At 43.9% G+C, this 17,524-nt stretch overlaps 1 protein-coding gene and 1 long non-coding RNA gene across 2 annotated transcripts in view; one reads left to right on the forward strand and one right to left on the reverse strand.

The window, feature by feature from the left end:
* Window positions 1–471: 471 nt before the first annotated feature.
* Window positions 472–17,524, forward strand: part of brpf1 (bromodomain and PHD finger containing, 1) — a gene marked incomplete in the record, with an annotated part of 21,979 nt that continues 4,926 nt past the window's right edge. The window contains 10 exon segments of the mRNA NM_201016.1: window positions 472–587; window positions 2,134–2,874; window positions 6,061–6,250; window positions 7,006–7,293; window positions 7,448–7,962; window positions 9,727–9,895; window positions 10,261–10,392; window positions 10,782–10,910; window positions 12,080–12,419; window positions 12,645–12,850. Of these exon segments, the coding sequence (NP_957310.1) occupies window positions 2,177–2,874; window positions 6,061–6,250; window positions 7,006–7,293; window positions 7,448–7,962; window positions 9,727–9,895; window positions 10,261–10,392; window positions 10,782–10,910; window positions 12,080–12,419; window positions 12,645–12,850 (2,667 nt within the window).
* Window positions 12,625–14,862, reverse strand: LOC141375948 (uncharacterized). The gene is made up of 3 exons (XR_012384823.1): window positions 14,414–14,862; window positions 14,116–14,363; window positions 12,625–13,810 (listed from the first exon to the last, which is right to left on the reverse strand). It is a non-coding gene; the product is annotated as an uncharacterized lncRNA (long non-coding RNA).

The following is a 17,524-nucleotide window of genomic DNA, read 5'->3' on the forward strand; positions in this document are numbered from 1 at the left end:
GCGCCACACACACACATTGCTGCAAAACGCTCTCACACCCCGATACCCGATTCAGTCTCGCATCATTGTTGATCAGTGATCACCGTAAATCTGCTTTATTCAGTATAATCGTGTCAGATGTCTGAGTAAAGCCGCTCTGCTGCAGAATCTCCACAGCGCGGTTTGTTTTTCTTCATGAATACTAAACAGAGACGCAGCGGGCAACCGCGTGACCCCCGTCAGCAGATTCGCCAGAGTAACACCATACAGATGAACATAAAAAATAACCAAGCCCACACAGAGATATATGACTGTATGTAATCCAATATATAACACTACGTACTTCATGTGAGGAATCGCAAATATTGTAGAATGGGTATTCTTAGCGTGCGGTTATTGGTGAAAGTGCCGCGCGCGGATGCAGCGGTAGCCTCTTTGTTCGAGAGCTTCAGTTCCTGGTGTTATTCAGTGTGTGTGATGGTCAGAATTGATAAAGGATATATTATTATAATAACTGAGCTCAGACCCGCGTGTTCTGAATTAAACCCGTCCCGGTGTGGATCCTCGCCCTCGGAGAGATCGCCGAATCTGCCGCGGACTCTGGAGGAGTAAGTGTTGATTAGCACACACTCTCACCTGTTAGATGTATGTATGTGTGTGTGTGTGTGTGTGTTTGTGTTTTAATATTATTCATATCATCACAGAATAACGCTTCGTTTTCTTCAAGATCGTGTTTTATGCGGGACACGTGTGTAAAGGAAAGGCGGGTAAACACACACACACACACACACACACACACACTGACACCTCCACCGCACACACACGCGTTTTTCAGCTTTTACCATGGAAACCGGGCGATTTTGCTCACGTTTTTGGATAGGATCATGTACAATACATGGTGTGTGAATATGCTAGAACTGCTCTATGCTTCTGGTTATGATGTAAACACCTGAAATGTGCCATCCTTGCTGATTGGCAGATGATAATTAAGCTATTAAAGCAAATAAGAGGTGAAGCTGCAGGTGTGTATATCTATAGAGGTAAAGTGTGTTTAATATGGGCACACTCGGTCATTTAGCAGTCTCTATATTGTTCAGCATGTTACTCTGAATATTGGATGGGAATGAGCATGCCAGCATGACTTGTACACAACATTAACACTGTCTAATTGACTGTGATCAATGCTGGACTGTGATAGTCATCGGCTGCTAATCTGATTTCCCTATTTAGAATTAGCAAAGAAAACTTTTCTGACAGGATATTATTAAGGAGAAAGTCTGAATATCCCAATATAACACAGCTTTACCTCTATTGTATATCTCTGACTACAGCAGCAGCGTTTTGGTGACAGATCGTCACTGTTAGAGATGCAGTATCACAGAATACACTCTACTGGGTGCTGATTTCGCGATAGTTTTAAGCTAATATGCTTACTAAACATTTTGGTAACACTTCAGTTTAAGTATCAATCCTCATTCATTCATTTTTAGTCAGCTTAGTCCCTTTATTCATCAGAGGGTCACCACAGTGGAATGAACCGCCAACTATTTCAGCATATGTTCTATGCAGTGAATGCTCTTTTTGCTGCAACCCAGTACTGGGAAACACTCATACACTACGGCCAGTTTAGTTGATCAGTTCCCCTATAGCACATGTGTTTGGACTGTGGGGGAAACCGGAGCACCCGGAGGAAACCCACACCAACACGGGGAGAACATGCAAACTCCACACATAAACGCCAACTGACCCAGCCGAGAATCAAACCATGCAGTTTTTACCACACCATGTCTATAAATGTGATTATAAGGGAAGTCAATGAGGTGAAAACAGTCCCCAACATCAGCAAAGGGGAGTCAATCTGCTCAGTGTATTGAGTATTTAAAGTTTTTTAAAACAAATGTGTGAAAAGAAGAAGTATCAGCAAATATCATCCCGTTAGCTGAAACACAGAGGGAGTTGAGGCCAAATTTAGACTCTTGAGTGGATGAAAACATCCCCAGCAGCACATTAATATTGTAATAATACCATATATATTATGATAAAAGCTTCAGCAAATTATCACAACACTGAAAATGTGATGCCATCAGAATCCCCTAACTGTGTGTGTGTGTGTGTGTGTGTGTGTGTGTGTGTGTGTGTGTGTGTGTGTGGCAGATGTTAGCGGGCGCTCCTGCTGATGCTGCAGTGCACTGACGGCATGGGGCTGGACTTTGACGTGAAGACTTTCTGCCACAACCTGCGGGCCACCAAACCGCCGTACGAGTGCCCGGTGGAGAGCTGCCGTAAGGTGTACAAGAGCTACAGCGGCATCGAGTACCACCTGTACCACTACGACCACGAGAACCCACCGCCACCACCGCAGGGGACGCCACAGAAGAAGCGCAAGGGCCGCCCGCCTCGAGGATCCAGCGATGGTCCTGATTCCAGCACAGGCCCCGGGGCCACCAGCGGGCAGAACACGGCTCCGAGCAGCCCTGCAGAGCGCTCCGAACGCTCGCACTCACCTGTCAGGGAGACCATGACCTACGCTGAGGCCCAGCGCATGGTGGAGATGGAGATCCGCGGGCGCGTGCACCGCGTCAGCATCTTCCAGAATCTGGACGTGGTCTCTGAGGAGGACAGCGGGGCTGAGGAGCCTCCAGGGGCCACGGGTAGTGCAGCCGCAGCCTGTAACGGAGGCGGCGAGAGCGGAGGAGGCGACAGAATGGACACAGCAAACGGCGAGAAAGGAGCGCAGAAAACAGGGAAGCACAAGAGTAAGGAGAAGAAGAAGGACAGCGGAGCACATCATCACATCAACACCTCAGGACCCGCCGTCAAACTGCCCGAGGTGGTGTTCCGAGAGCTGGATCAGGACAGACCCGACGCGCCGCCCAGACCCATGAGCTACTACAGGTACTGCACTTACAGCACACTCTATTGTTTCAGCATCCGTATCCGCAATAGTCACATCGCAAGACACATGCCGTGTTGAGTCTGAATTACAGTTGACCAGGAGCAGTTGAACACAAGGGAAGATACTGTGAAGAATGCTGGAGATAACAGCCATAGTGGCCTCCATAGTATTTTTGACACCGCTTATGTCGATATCTCTTTTTTCCAGCATTTTTTTAGAAAATCTTTTCTTTGTTTAACAGTTTAGGTGTACAGTTGAGTCTGAGTGAATCAATTTTATTCTTTGGATGAACGGTGCCTTTAGATGAGAAATGTATTGTTATTGTAAATAATTCTGAATATGAAGTGAAATAGGGCTGCACAATATATTGTTTCAGGATCGATATTGAAATGTGTGCTTCCGCAATAGTCACATCACAGGATCTGTAATGGTGAATCAGTATTATTATTGAGCAGATTTTGGAAAACACTCATCATTTGTGGAGTTTTTGCAATCTTTATCCATAAAGTTTCCAAATCATCTATTACTAATGTGTTTTTATCATTTAATTCAGTTATATAGTGTTCAGGTAAAAGAAATACATTTTTAACTTTAGGAATAATTAATTGCGTTTATGTATATATACTATTTGTTTTTGTTTTTTTACATTTGATTGTTAATTTGTGCATCTAAATATTGCTAGACTTCCAGAAAATCATATAGCACTATTTTATTTGCTCAGTATTGTTGCTCTGCTAAATTGTCCGTAGTGTATGAGTGTGTATGGGTGTTTCCCGGTGATGGGTTGTCGCTAGAAGGGCATCCGCTGTGTAAAACATATATGCTGGATAAGTTTTCGGTTCATTCCGCTGTGGCGACCCCAGATTAATAAAGGAACTAAGCCGAAATGAATGAATGTATGAAGGTTGCTCTGCCATATTTTTCAATGTTAGTGATTGGTTTATTATCATTTGTGTTGATGCACTCCCTTACAAAATAATCTTAATTTATTGACAATTATGAATTCTTTCCAAATAGACATATTCATTTTATCGGCTGAAATTATATATTCAATATCGCGAAAACCCTACTCAGTGTTTGTGCTGCAAAACTCCACTCACTATAAACACATTTTACTGGACTGTCCTGCTTTTACTGATTCCAGAAGACTTTTTTATGAAATCCGCTCTTTTAAGGACATTTTTAACAAAGTGAAACCAGAAAAGATTTTTTAATTTTTATCATGCATCAACACTAAAAATCTTATTTAATTTATGTTTTCTTTTGTTTGTTGATTTTAAATTGTATATTTATTGTTGAAAGGTTCCTGCCATGAAAATAGCCTTGGTTGCTGACATGGCATTAAAAAAAATAAAAATAAATAAATAAATAAATAAAATTTATATATAATATTATATTTATATATATATATCGCAATATTTAGTGTACAAAAATAAAATATCACAATGTCAGTTTTTTCAATATTGTGCAGCCCTAAAGTGAAATAGTACAGAAATGAATAAATAATTTGTAATGCAGTGCAGATGGTGCTCAGTGTACGGATACAGTTGAGGTCAGGATTATTTGCCCCTGTTTATTTTTTTTCCCCCAATTTCTGTTTAACAGAGAGCAGATTTCTCCAGCACATTTCTAATCATAACAGTGTTAATAACTCATCTCTAATAGCTGATTTATTTATCTTTGCCATGATGACAGTAAATAATATTAGACTAGATATTCTTCAAGACACTTCTATACAGATTAAAGTGACATGATAAATACACACATGCATGTGCATGGTAAATTAAATATAATAAGATTTATTGAGTGTGTTTATTGTGTATTATTATCATTATTATTATATTACAATGTCTATTATTTGGGTGTTTCTCTCTAAAAAATAAATCGTTTTTGATCATGAAAACCTCAAAAACAAGTTAAAAAAATGTTGATATGTTGATCCCACCTATTGCTTTTAATCAATGAACATATCTGTAGTGTTTCTTTAAAGTCATAAAAGTACCATATCTATCTTCAGAATATCTTCTCATGTGCAGAATGTATATGTTAAAGTTGTAATGTCTCTTTAATGCTCAGATCTGTGTTTATGATGTTCAGATTTGTTTGCTCAGTCCTCTGATCAACACAGGCAGTCTCTGGGCTTTCCAGGTTCAGTCCAGCATGTAAATGCGCGTCTCTGCTGTGTGTGTTTAGTAGCATGAGGAATAAAGGATTTAGTCAAATTGTGAATGAGTTGTGAACAGAAAGAGCTGCTGTTATACAGCTGTAAATCACTGTGGTGGTCAGCAGCTATGAGTCTCTTATCAACCTTATGTTGTTATCTTGTTAATTATAATGATTTGTGAATGAGTAGGACAACATGAATGAATGAATTCCCCAGTGTTGAGGAGCTGATGCACTACTGACTAACCTGAACACTTCTGATACACTCGAGGGAGTCTATGATTGGCTGAAATAAACCTTAGCTTCTTTTTTAAATGATTTAACATTTATTTATTTAATTAAACTATCTAATATTAAAATTATATAATTAAAATATTATGAACTGTATTTTTAAATACTTTTTTGACAATATTTGTTGGCATAAAATACTAAAGTTGTAGTTTGGTGGTATTTGATTTGGCTTTAGCGTCTAAAAACTAAATGTACATGTGGATTGATGTAGCAAAGTAGTGCTTTACGACTCAGTGTGTTCCTGTTGCATATTAATAAACAACTCAGTAATATCATTGAGATATTTCCAGATATGCACACTAGACATTTTAAGCTTTAAAGTGATGTATAGTTTATCATGATTGCATTATGTTTAACCTGCAATATTATGGTTTAAAAATGTAAGCGTAAATGCTCCCACAGGTTGTAGAGTGGCCGTAAATGTGTTTTAATTTATTGCTCTTCCTACATTACAAAAACAGGGTTAAATATGCACTCAGAGGTCTTTTCAGACCTTTCCAATGATATGTAGTTTGTCATGATTAGATTTGGATTTAATCGAAAAACAGTGACCTAAGCGTAAGCATCTTGCCATAACAGATAAGGGGTGAATCTAAAGCCAGTGTTGTCAACTGACTCTGAGCACAGATTGAAATGAGATCTGGAGGCTGAAGCTGACCTTGGTCTTCTGATTAATGGATGAAAATCTAATTCTCCGGCCTCAGTCTGTGTTGTGGATCACTGTTGTACAGGTACATCGATAAATCTGCGGAGGAGCTGGACGAGGAGGTGGAGTACGACATCGATGAGGAGGACTACATCTGGCTGGACATCATGAACGAGAAGCGGCGGTCTGACGGCGTGGCCCCCATCCCGCAGGAGGTGTTCGAGTATCTGATGGACCGCCTGGAGAAAGAGTCCTACTTCGAGAGCCACAATAAGGTGAGAATCCAGATCAGTGCTCACTGCTGCGTTAACATCCACTGCCAACGCCAAACACCAGTTTCAATGGTGCCAGCAGTGGAAATGTTGAGCTGTGGATGATGTGGAGCATGTACTGTTCTCAGATGAGTCCACCTTCACTGTCTTTCCCACATCCGGGAGGGTTATGGTGTGGAGAAGCCCCTCACCCAGACTGCTGATACCCAGAGTGAAGCCTGGGGAGGGGTCACTGATGGTTTGGGCTCAATATCATGGCGTTCCGTAGACCAAATGCTGCTGCTAGATGGGCGCTGGGTCACTGCTAAGGACTACCCAACCATTCCAGAGCACCACGTGACCCATTGGGTCAAACACTGTATCCTGAAGGTGGTGGTAATGCAGCGATACACACAGCAGGACTCTAGACAGAGCGCTCTGATGAACATGACAGTGAAGTTGAACATCTCCCATGGCCTGCACAGTACCCAGATCTCAACATTATTGAGCACTTTGGGGTATTTTGGAGGAGTGAGTCAGAAAAGGGGTTCCTCCAGCGGCATCATTAGTGACCAAACACTATTCTGAAGAAGAACCGCTCAGAGACCCTCCAGACACTGTGCAGGACTCCTGTCTGTCAATCACTACACTGAGGAGGAGGAGCTACAGCAGACTGACCAACTACTGCGCCTTCACTGTCCAACCCCTTTATATATATATGTGTGTGTGTGTGTGCGCGAGTGTGTGTCTGTAATTTTGTGATGTGTGTGTTCCTGCAGGGCGACCCGAGCGCTCTGATTGACGAGGATGCGGTCTGCTGCATCTGTAACGACGGCGAGTGTCAGAACAGTAACGTGATCCTGTTCTGCGACATGTGTAACCTGGCGGTGCACCAGGAGTGTTACGGCGTGCCCTACATCCCCGAGGGCCAGTGGCTGTGCCGCCGCTGCCTGCAGTCGCCATCCAGAGCTGTCGACTGCGCACTGTGCCCTAACAAGGGTGGAGCCTTCAAGCAGACCGACGACTCGCGATGGGCGCATGTGGTGTGTGCGCTCTGGATACCGGAGGTGAGTGTGTGTGTGACAGTGTGCTGACCCTTCATGATGACAGCACATGTATTGAACTAGGTATTCTGTACGATACTAGTGTTCAGTCTGAAGGCTTCATTTGTCTGACAGTGGTGTGTGTGTGTGTGTGTGTGTGTGTGTGTGTTTCCCTCAGGTGTGTTTTGCGAATACGGTGTTCCTGGAGCCGATCGACAGCATTGAGCACATCCCGCCGGCACGCTGGAAACTAACCTGCTACATCTGTAAGCAGCGCGGCTCCGGCGCCTGCATCCAGTGCCACAAGGCGAACTGCTACACTGCCTTCCACGTCACCTGCGCTCAGCAGGCCGGCCTCTACATGAAGATGGAGCCGGTGCGGGAGACCGGAGCCAACGGCACCTCCTTCAGCGTACGCAAGACCGCCTACTGCGACATACACACACCGCCCGGCTCCGCACGCCCGCTCGGGGGAGTGGGCGGGGTCAGCGCTGACTCCTCCCACAGCGAAGCAGAGCCAGAGGAGGAGGAGGAGCCGCCGGCTGCTGAGGATGACGGGAAGGGCTGGAGCTCGGAGCGGGCGAAGAGAGCGAAGGCGAAGTCACGGCTGAAGATGAAGAGAGCCAGAAAGATCCTGGCGGAGCGCAGAGCGGCCGCACCCGTGCTGTCTGTGCCCTGCATACCACCACACAAGTACAGCAGCACACACACACATGCATTACACACACACACACACACACTGGAGAATAATGAGGGTGCATGTTTAATCATTGACTGATTGCATACAAAATAAAAGTCTATGTATATCACACGAGCAATATCACATGAGTAGCGCTGCGGTGTGGCTGCATATCAGGAGGCGTGCGCTGGCTCTTAGTGTCCCACCAGTGCTCATATACAGCCATATAGCACAGCTACGAGTGATATTGCACTTACTCAACAGTTTGATGGCATAATAGTGTGTATAAAAAAGAAAATCACTCACGGAGAGTCTAAAAACCCTTTTGTATGAGGGACTACTTTCTACCGCCGGTCATTCACATCTGCAGCTGACGTCAGAACAGCAGAAACCGCTGCTCATTCACTAATGTCACTGTAGAGCTAGTGTTTGACTGATTCTCTAGCGTCTAAAGTGATGACAAAACAGCTGATTTGGCCCACATATGAGGATTATGAGGCTGAACAGCATGAAATGCCATCAGTCTACAGAGATTTCCCAGTGTTTCTCTGTTGCAGTCGGGAGATCACAATAATTTATTAAATATAAATAATTACACAATAATGAACCCTGAAAAAGCCAAAGCAGAGCAAAGGCTAGCAGATTACTGTCGTGTTTGTGATAAAACGCTCTACACATGCGGGCATTTCTTCTGTCTTTCTGTTTACTGAACTAGTCTGCAGTAGTGAAAACAGAACATGTATTAGAAACAGACAGACGGCCAACCTAAAAGTAACTCAGGGTTACACAAAGAGAGGCCAACACAAAACACACACATTCCTGATATGCGAGTTCCATCTCACACTCGACACACTGCAATTACTATAGTATAAATACAACACACACAAGAGAGAGATCGACTGTCACTTGCCTGTTTAATAATGATTTGATCAGCTGTAGATTGAAATTACGCTGTTTATCTCCTCTAAGGGCTTATTATGCGGTCTCCGTCACCATCTTGTGATAGACAACATTAACTATCTTTGCTCTGCTCAGTCTGGCATGCAGATGGATGCCGATGCGCGGTCTCCCTGAAATAATGAATATTTAAAATAGGCACTGCCCTTTATAAATAAACTGCACAGTTGCAATCTGAACAACTGCATTCTCAACTAAAATAAGCCTCAGCAGTGCATGATGTTGTCCAGCTGCTGCAATATTTGTCAGACTGTAGCGAGTTCATTGATCTGCTGTCAGTCTATGTGGGCGGAGGAATACAGAAGGGTGAAGAGGCCGTATGAGTGCTGATATTGCAGAATATCACACAGCTATCAGCCAATCAGATTCCAGAACCAGACAGAACTGTTGTATTAATGTATATGAAATATATATGATAAATTATATATAGAAATATAGAAATACAAAATACATTTAAATTTAAACGAAATATTGCACAAAAAATTTAAAAACTTCAAAATGTCCTCTACATTAAATTGTGAAGGGTGAACTGGTATATGATTTAATTTGATTTAAGAAGATCTCTGTCAAAGTGATGCTAATGAGATTTTCTCAGTTTTTTGCATCCTCCAATGCTCGTCTTAAATCATCAGTCAACACCCTTCAGACGGTTTAATTTATGGCTGCTTTTGTGGTCCACATATAAATCAAGTTTTCCTTGAATAAAGTTTTGCATTAATTTGTCAGTACATTACAATGTTGGTTTGTGACACTGATGTATTGATCTGGATCTGACTGTGTGTGTGTGTGTGTGTGTGTGTGTGTGTGTGTGTGTGTTTCAGGCTGAGTAAGATCACCAGTAACCTGACGGTGCAGAGGAAGAGTCAGTTCATGCAGCGACTGCACAGCTACTGGACCCTGAAGAGGCAGAGCCGTAATGGCGTCCCGCTGCTGAGGCGGCTGCAGACGCACCTGCAGTCACAGCGCAACACAGAGCCGCTGCCCGTCACGGTGAGCACACACACACACACACACACACACACACACAGAGAACAGTGTCATGTAGAGATTACAGCTGACCAGGAGACAAGTTTAATCAATGTGGAATTAATAAACAAAACATGTAGAATATCATCTTTCTGTTAATCAGAGTGAGATTAAAGCATTCGTGCACAGAAAAGCAGAACACGTGTAGCTTTAACGTTTATATGTGAACGTGTTACTTTACATTTGATTATTCGATACCTGTGTCAACTCAGACCAATATTAAATATTAAATATTGTGTGCGTGCGTGCGTGCGTGTGCGTGTGTGTGTGTGTTTGTGTGCGTGCGTGTGCGTGTGTGTGTGTGTGTGTGTGCGTGTGTGTGTGTGCAGAGGGACGGTGAGGAGAAACACTCGGTGCTGAAGGAGCAGCTGAAGGCGTGGCAGCGTCTCCGTCATGATCTGGAGAGAGCCAGACTGCTGGTGGAGCTGATCCGCAAGAGGGAGAAGCTAAAGAGAGAGACGGTCAGACACTCACATAAACACACACACACTCACACACACAATAATTTGTCAGGAATATTGCAGCGTTTCTTATTAAATGCAGATGAGTATTCTGCTTAAAGTGATGCGTCTCATAATCCTGAATCAAAACAACAACATCTCTTATCCGATTGGTGTTTACTGGTGTAAGGGGTGGGGTCAGCCGCCTGTTTACTCACATCAGATCCTCCAATAGCAAACCATCCAATCACTTCCAAACCCAATACATGTAAACACGATGCAACACAAGCCCCGCCCACATTATTCCCCATCCAGAGGAGGAGCCACTGCTGCTGGATGAAGAGCTTCAGACACACTGACTTGCTGTTAATCTGAGTGTGTGTGTGTGTGTGGGGGGTGTGTGCGTGCAGATTAAGGTGCAGGAGATGGCGATGGAGATGCAGCTCACTCCACTGCTGGTGTTGCTGCGCAGAACACTGGAGCAGCTGCAGGAGAGAGACACCAACAACTTCTTCACTGAGCCCGTACCGCTGAGCGAGGTACACACACACACACACACACACACTGATACACACACACTGATACATACACATGCACACACTGATACACATACACAATCATACACACTCACTCACATTCTTTCATTCATACAATTTACTCACTCACACACACACACACACACACACACAAACCCATGCGCACAGACATGACCACACAGATGCATACACACACTGATTCACAAACATACAGAGACTCATGTGCACAGACACACACACGCCCACATACAAACATTTGTACACATTTACTTATATATACTCATATAACATATAAACACACGCAGATGCATACATACAATGATACACACACACACACTTACTCACTCATGTGCACAGACATGGTCGCACACACACACATTCGTACACATTTAATTATATACACACACACTCATGTACACATGCACACACACACACACACACACACATACTCACTATTGCACGGACAGGCACACACACATACATTTGTACACATTCACTCATGTACACACACACACACACACACACACACATACTCACTATTGCACGGACAGGCACACACACATACATTTGTACACATTCACTCATGTACACACACACACACACACACACACACACACAGATGCTTACATAAACTGATACATACACACACTCATGCTCACATGCCTACGCACCTTCATATGCACAGACACACGCAAACAAACACACACAAACTTATGCACACACAAATGCATATGTACACTGATACACACACACACACATATACACAATCGTACAGATTTACTCATATACACATACTCATGTGCACAGACACACACATGCACACACACTCATAAGCAAAAACACATGCATATATATACACACACACACACACACACACACACACACACACACAGATGAATACATACACTGATACACACACACATACTCACTCATCTGCTTAGACAGATGCACATACACACAATCATACACATTTACTCATACACACACACACATGCACACACACATACACATAGATGGACACACACACACTTACCTAAACACATTCATACATATTCATATACACACACACACACACACACACATTTGTATACGCTGTATTGAATATTCCTGTGTGTGTGTGTGTGTGTGTGTGTGTGTGTGTGTGTGTGTGTGTGTGTGTGTGTGTTGTTCAGGTTCCGGACTATCTAGACCACATCGAGCGGCCGATGGACTTTCATAAGATGTGGAAGTGTGTGGAGTCGCACCGCTACCTGAGCTTCGAGGCGTTCGAGGGCGATTTCCTACAGATCGTCAACAACTGCCTGAAGTACAACGCTAAAGACACGGTGTTTTACCGTGCGGCGCTCCGACTGCGGGAGGCGGGAGGAGTGGTGCTGCGGCAGGCGCGCAGGCAGGCCGAGCGCATCGGCTTCGACTACGAGACGGGTCTGCATCTGCACCGAGAGCCCAGCCCCGAGAACACACACACACACCAGCGGGACAGAGAGCGGGAGCGCGTCTACATAGAGGGCGGTCAGTCACACACACACACACACACACACACACACACACACACACACACATGCAGTTTACTTCAGAGTTTCAGTGTTGTGCTGTGTTGATTGAATTGAACTTAATTGCTTGTAGTGTGTGTGTGTGTGTGTGTGTGTGTGTGTGTGTGTGTGTGTGTGTGTGTGTGTGTGTGTGTGTGTGTGTTGTGCACTGTATTGACTGTAATGGTGTTGTTGTGTGTGTCAGAGCTGCTGTCGGAGAGCTGGCGGCGCCTCCCTGCGGATGAGCAGCTGCAGATCCTGCAGAGCCGCTATGAGGAGGCGGCGTCCGGGAAACACAGCATCGGCCAGCAGCGCAGAGCCAAAGCGCTGAAGAAGGAGATGACGGCGCTGCGCAGGAAGCTGGCGCACCCACGCGACACACTCCTGCTGGACACACACTCTCACACACACTCACACGAGGCCGGACTGCTGGAGCGCGGAGCCACCATACACCACAGCACTGGAGGAGCCCGGCACGAGGAGGGAGAGAGCAGCGGCCACCAGATCAAAGGTGATTCACACACACACACACACACACCAACATGCACGGTGAAGCACACACACAACACAGAAAGAGATAGCAGCAGCCACCAGATCAAAGGTCACACACACACACACACACACACACACACACACACACGTGTTTAGACAGGCTTGTATGAATGATCTGTGTTTTGTGTGTGTTCTGCAGATCTGAGCTCCTCTTCTTCAGCTCTGGCTCCTGAAGTGGGCCGCCGCACCTCTGTCTTGTTCTCCAAGAAGAACCCTAAAGTCTCTGGTCCCCCGAAACGCCCTGGCCGGCCCCCGAAGAACCGCGAGGTGCTGCATGGCGCTGGGGTGTTGAGCTCCAGCCCCATCGGGCCCCCGCAGCTGCCCTCACTCACAGCTTCTCGCAAGAGAACACACAGCCCCCAGTCCAGCTCCAGCTCCGAGTCCGACAGCGATCACGAACACCTCATCCTGGGTACGTCTGACCTCTGACCCCACAATAACCCGCCAGCAGCAGCTTCAGGGACTGACGTTACACATCAGGACACATCTTAAAGTCTGAGTGAAATCCAAAGCCCCGCCTCCTACTCAATATTCCTATAAGGGAATGTTGCACAAAAGAAAGCCCCGCCTCCTACTCAATATTCCTATAAGAGTTTGTTGCACAAAAGAAAGCCCCGCCTCCTGCTTAATATTCTTAGAATGGAATGTTGCACAAAAAGAAAGCCCCGCCTCTTACTCAATATTCCTATAAGGAAATGTTGCACAAAAGAAAGCCCCACCTCCTACTCAATATTCCTATAAGGGAATGTTGCACAAAAGAAAGCCCCGCCTCCTACTCAATATTCCTATAAGAGTTTGTTGCACAAAAGAAAGCCCCGCCTCCTGCTTAATATTCTTAGAATGGAATGTTGCACAAAAAGAAAGCCCCGCCTCTTACTCAATATTCCTATAAGGGAATGTTGCACAAAAGAAAGCCCCGCCTCCTACTCAACATTCCTATAAGGAAATGTTGCACAAAAGAAAGCCCCGCCTCCTGCTCAATATTCTTAGATTGGAATGTTGCACAAAAAAAAGCCCCGCCTCCTGCTCAATATTTTTAGTATGGAATGTTGCACAAAAAGAAAGCCCCGCCTTCTACTAAATATTTTTAGAATGGAATGTTGCACAACAAAGGAAAGCCCCACCTCCTACTCAATATTCTTATAAGGAAATGTTCCACAAAAACAAAGCCCCGCCTCTTACTTAATATTCTTATTAGGAAATGTTCCACAAAAAGAAAGCCCCGACTCCTACTCAATATTCTTATGAGGGACTGATGCGCAAAGCCCTGGCCCTGCTCAATATTCCTACAAAGGATTGATGCACAAAATGTATGCCCTGCCCCCTAATTAATATCCCTACAAGGGAATGATGCACAAAAAGAAAGCCCCACCTCCTAATCAATACTTTTATAAGGCAATGTTGCACAAAATAATGCCCCACCTCCTACTTAATATTCCTATAAAGGAATGATGCACAAAAATAAAGCCCTGCCCCTTAATTAATATTCCCAATAGGAAATGATGGACAGAAAGCCCCGCCCCTACTCAATATTCCTATAAAGGAATTATGCTAAAAAATAAAACCCCGCCCCCTAATCAATATTCCTATAGGGGAATGTTGCACAAAAAGAAAGCTCCAGTTCCTTATCAATATTTATTGGTGGAAAGGTGCACAAAAATGATTAGTGCCCACTAATTAATATTCCTACAAGAGAAGAAAGCCCCGCCCCTCCTCAATATTTCTATGAGGGACTGATTGAGCAAAAACAAAGAAAAAAATGGCAGATAATGAGAAGATCTACAAGATAATAATGATGAATGAATATGAAACATATTAAATGTAAAAAGTGAAGAATTTGTGAGAAGATATATATAAAATATTTAAGTTGGAAAATAAAAATTAAATAGAAATTAGAAAAGAAATAGAAAAGAAATAATTAATTAAACAAATAAATACATCTTTTAAACAATGCAGTCTTAGTTTTGGGTCAGGGGTTTTACAGTGTAAAGCAGTGTTTTGCTGAATCCAGCCAGCTCGTTTCAAATGACTGCGATGGCTGCAGTTCCCACAAGGGGGAGACAAAGTAAAGCGTGGGTTTGCTTTCTCAATCTAAAGGTGATCTGAATAGGTTATGACAGTTCTTAAATAATTAAACACAGCAAGGCCCACATGTAGAAATTTAATACAAATGCCAATCACACATTTAACATACGAGGTCATTCTGTGGATTTCATATATATATCTATATATATTATATTATATATGACAGTTTATTTTTAGTTAATTAAACTACAAATATGCACATATATGTTCAAATATATTCACTATGCTTTTGTACTCATATTATGTACACATGATTTTACATAGTACATGAACGCTTATTACTCCATATTCCGGGTCATTTTTGTTTCTGTTGATGGCATTTTCGCCCTGTGTGTGTTACTCGCACTGCTCTCTTTAGTGCTCAGTTTGATAGATCATCAGCTTTATTTTATTCTCATTAAACATCAGTCAAATGCATCAAAAACACTTAAAATCAGAGGAAAGCCCCACACATCTCTCTGAATGAGTCAGATGTTTTCTGTTCAGAGCGGTGAATGCTGGGAAATCCCTCTATTAGAGCATGAGAAAACACACTTCTGTCACTACTGTAATGACACTACAGCACACACACACACACACACACACTTCCGCTCGTCCTTCACATACAGTCGAGGGCACGATCTTTCACTCTCCTGTGCAATATTTATTCTTTTTCAAATATTTCCCAAGAGATGTTTAACAGGGCAAGGACATTTTCACAATATTTTCTATAATATTTCTTCTTCTGGAGAGTCTTATTGGTTTTATTTTGGCTGAAGTATAAACACAATAACTTTTGAAATATTCTTTGGTTGAATATATATACTCTGAAGACGTGTATTAAATAGAGCAAGAGGATGTCACGCTGCCGTCTGTAGCTCCGCCCTCTTCTGAAAAGAGCACAATCTCATTTGCATTTAAAGCAACAGTCACCAAATGCCACAGTTAGGATCAAAGCCTGAAAGGGTCAGCTTCAGAGAGCTGGAGAGCATCATCTGTGGGGTATTCTCAGCTCAGACTCACACACACACACACACACACACACACTAGAGAGACGTATTTTACAGCTTATATAAAGAGGCAGAATAGGTGACCTTTAATATTATTATTCTCTGTACCGCTGTTTTGAAGTGACGTGTGTAATTAAACACAGGTGTGTAACTGTGTGTTTGTGTGTGTGTGTGTCAGATCTGCACAGTAATGGTTTTGGTGGAAGCGGTCAGCCGAAGACGGAGAGTTTTCTGGTGTACAGGAACGAACGCAGCCTGCCGAGATCCAGCTCCGACTCTGAGTCCACCAGCAGCAGTAGCAGCAGCGCAGCGTCTGACAGGACCAGGTACACACACACACACACACACATACACACATATATATGTAAATGAGTTATAAATGATTTAAATGAAAGCGCAACAGGACAGAAAGGTAAACACAGCCATTCAGAAGCACAGAATAGGTCACTCACTGCACTCCAGCACTATGCTGAGCTCTATCATCTAATGAACACAGATTACTGCTCTTGAACAGGATTCATGTAGATGCTGAATCACTGATATGTTTTCAGCCACAAATCAGCCTTTTAGGATGACTGTTAGACTCGCTCCCGTTGGTCAATCTGGCAACCTGCGCTTGCGTGTGTTTTGATCTGGGAGTGTAATACCTAGTTCAACCACCGGGTGTCAAACACACACACTGCATCTTTAAAGCAAGCAGAATGGGGTCAGTGGGGTAAACCACATCAACTTCTGTCAGAAGGAGAAGCAGGAATATTCTTGTTGGAATGTTTAGCTTGTCTAGAAAGGCTTTTTAATTCAAGTATGAACAGCATTATTTGCAGTGAATCACACCGCTCAGTGGAAACGAGGAGTAATAGGTGCACCTTCACTTCTGTGCCGGTCATTCATGAAGCGCACAGTTGAATATCTGCTGGTCTGTGATGAGTCTAGAGCTTGACCTGTTATCATATATCTCTGTGTGTTTCTGTTTCCAGCACAACTCCGTCTAAACAGGGCCGAGGGAAAACCTCCTTCTCCAGATCTGCATTCCAGGAGGACAGCAGTGAGGAGACGTCCGGCACCGAGAACGACTCGTACTCTATAGGAGGATCCAGAGGAGTGTCTCACTGTGAGCAACACACACACACACACACACACACACACACACTGATAATGTTGATGACGTCCTGCTGCTGCGGGTTTGAGGAGGTGTGCTGTGGTGCAGTGAGGGCTTTGTGTCTGTGATAAACTCTGCAGCTCGTGTTCATTCATCAGTCAGCTTGATCAATAAATCCAGATCACACAGTCTCTTAAAGTGACGGCGCATCTTCAGTTTGGGCCGCAGACACACTTTATACTCACACTACAAGCGTACCGCACCAAAGCCCAACTGAACCATGCTCTGGCGCACCTCTGCCAACCAGGCCAGGACCGGCAACTGAACCGCACCTGAGCCCGATTCAGAGCGCTCACACTT

The sequence above is a fragment of the Danio rerio genome, chromosome 8 (genome assembly GCF_049306965.1).
Source record: "Danio rerio strain Tuebingen ecotype United States chromosome 8, GRCz12tu, whole genome shotgun sequence".
NCBI classification, from domain to species: domain Eukaryota; kingdom Metazoa; phylum Chordata; class Actinopteri; order Cypriniformes; family Danionidae; genus Danio; species Danio rerio.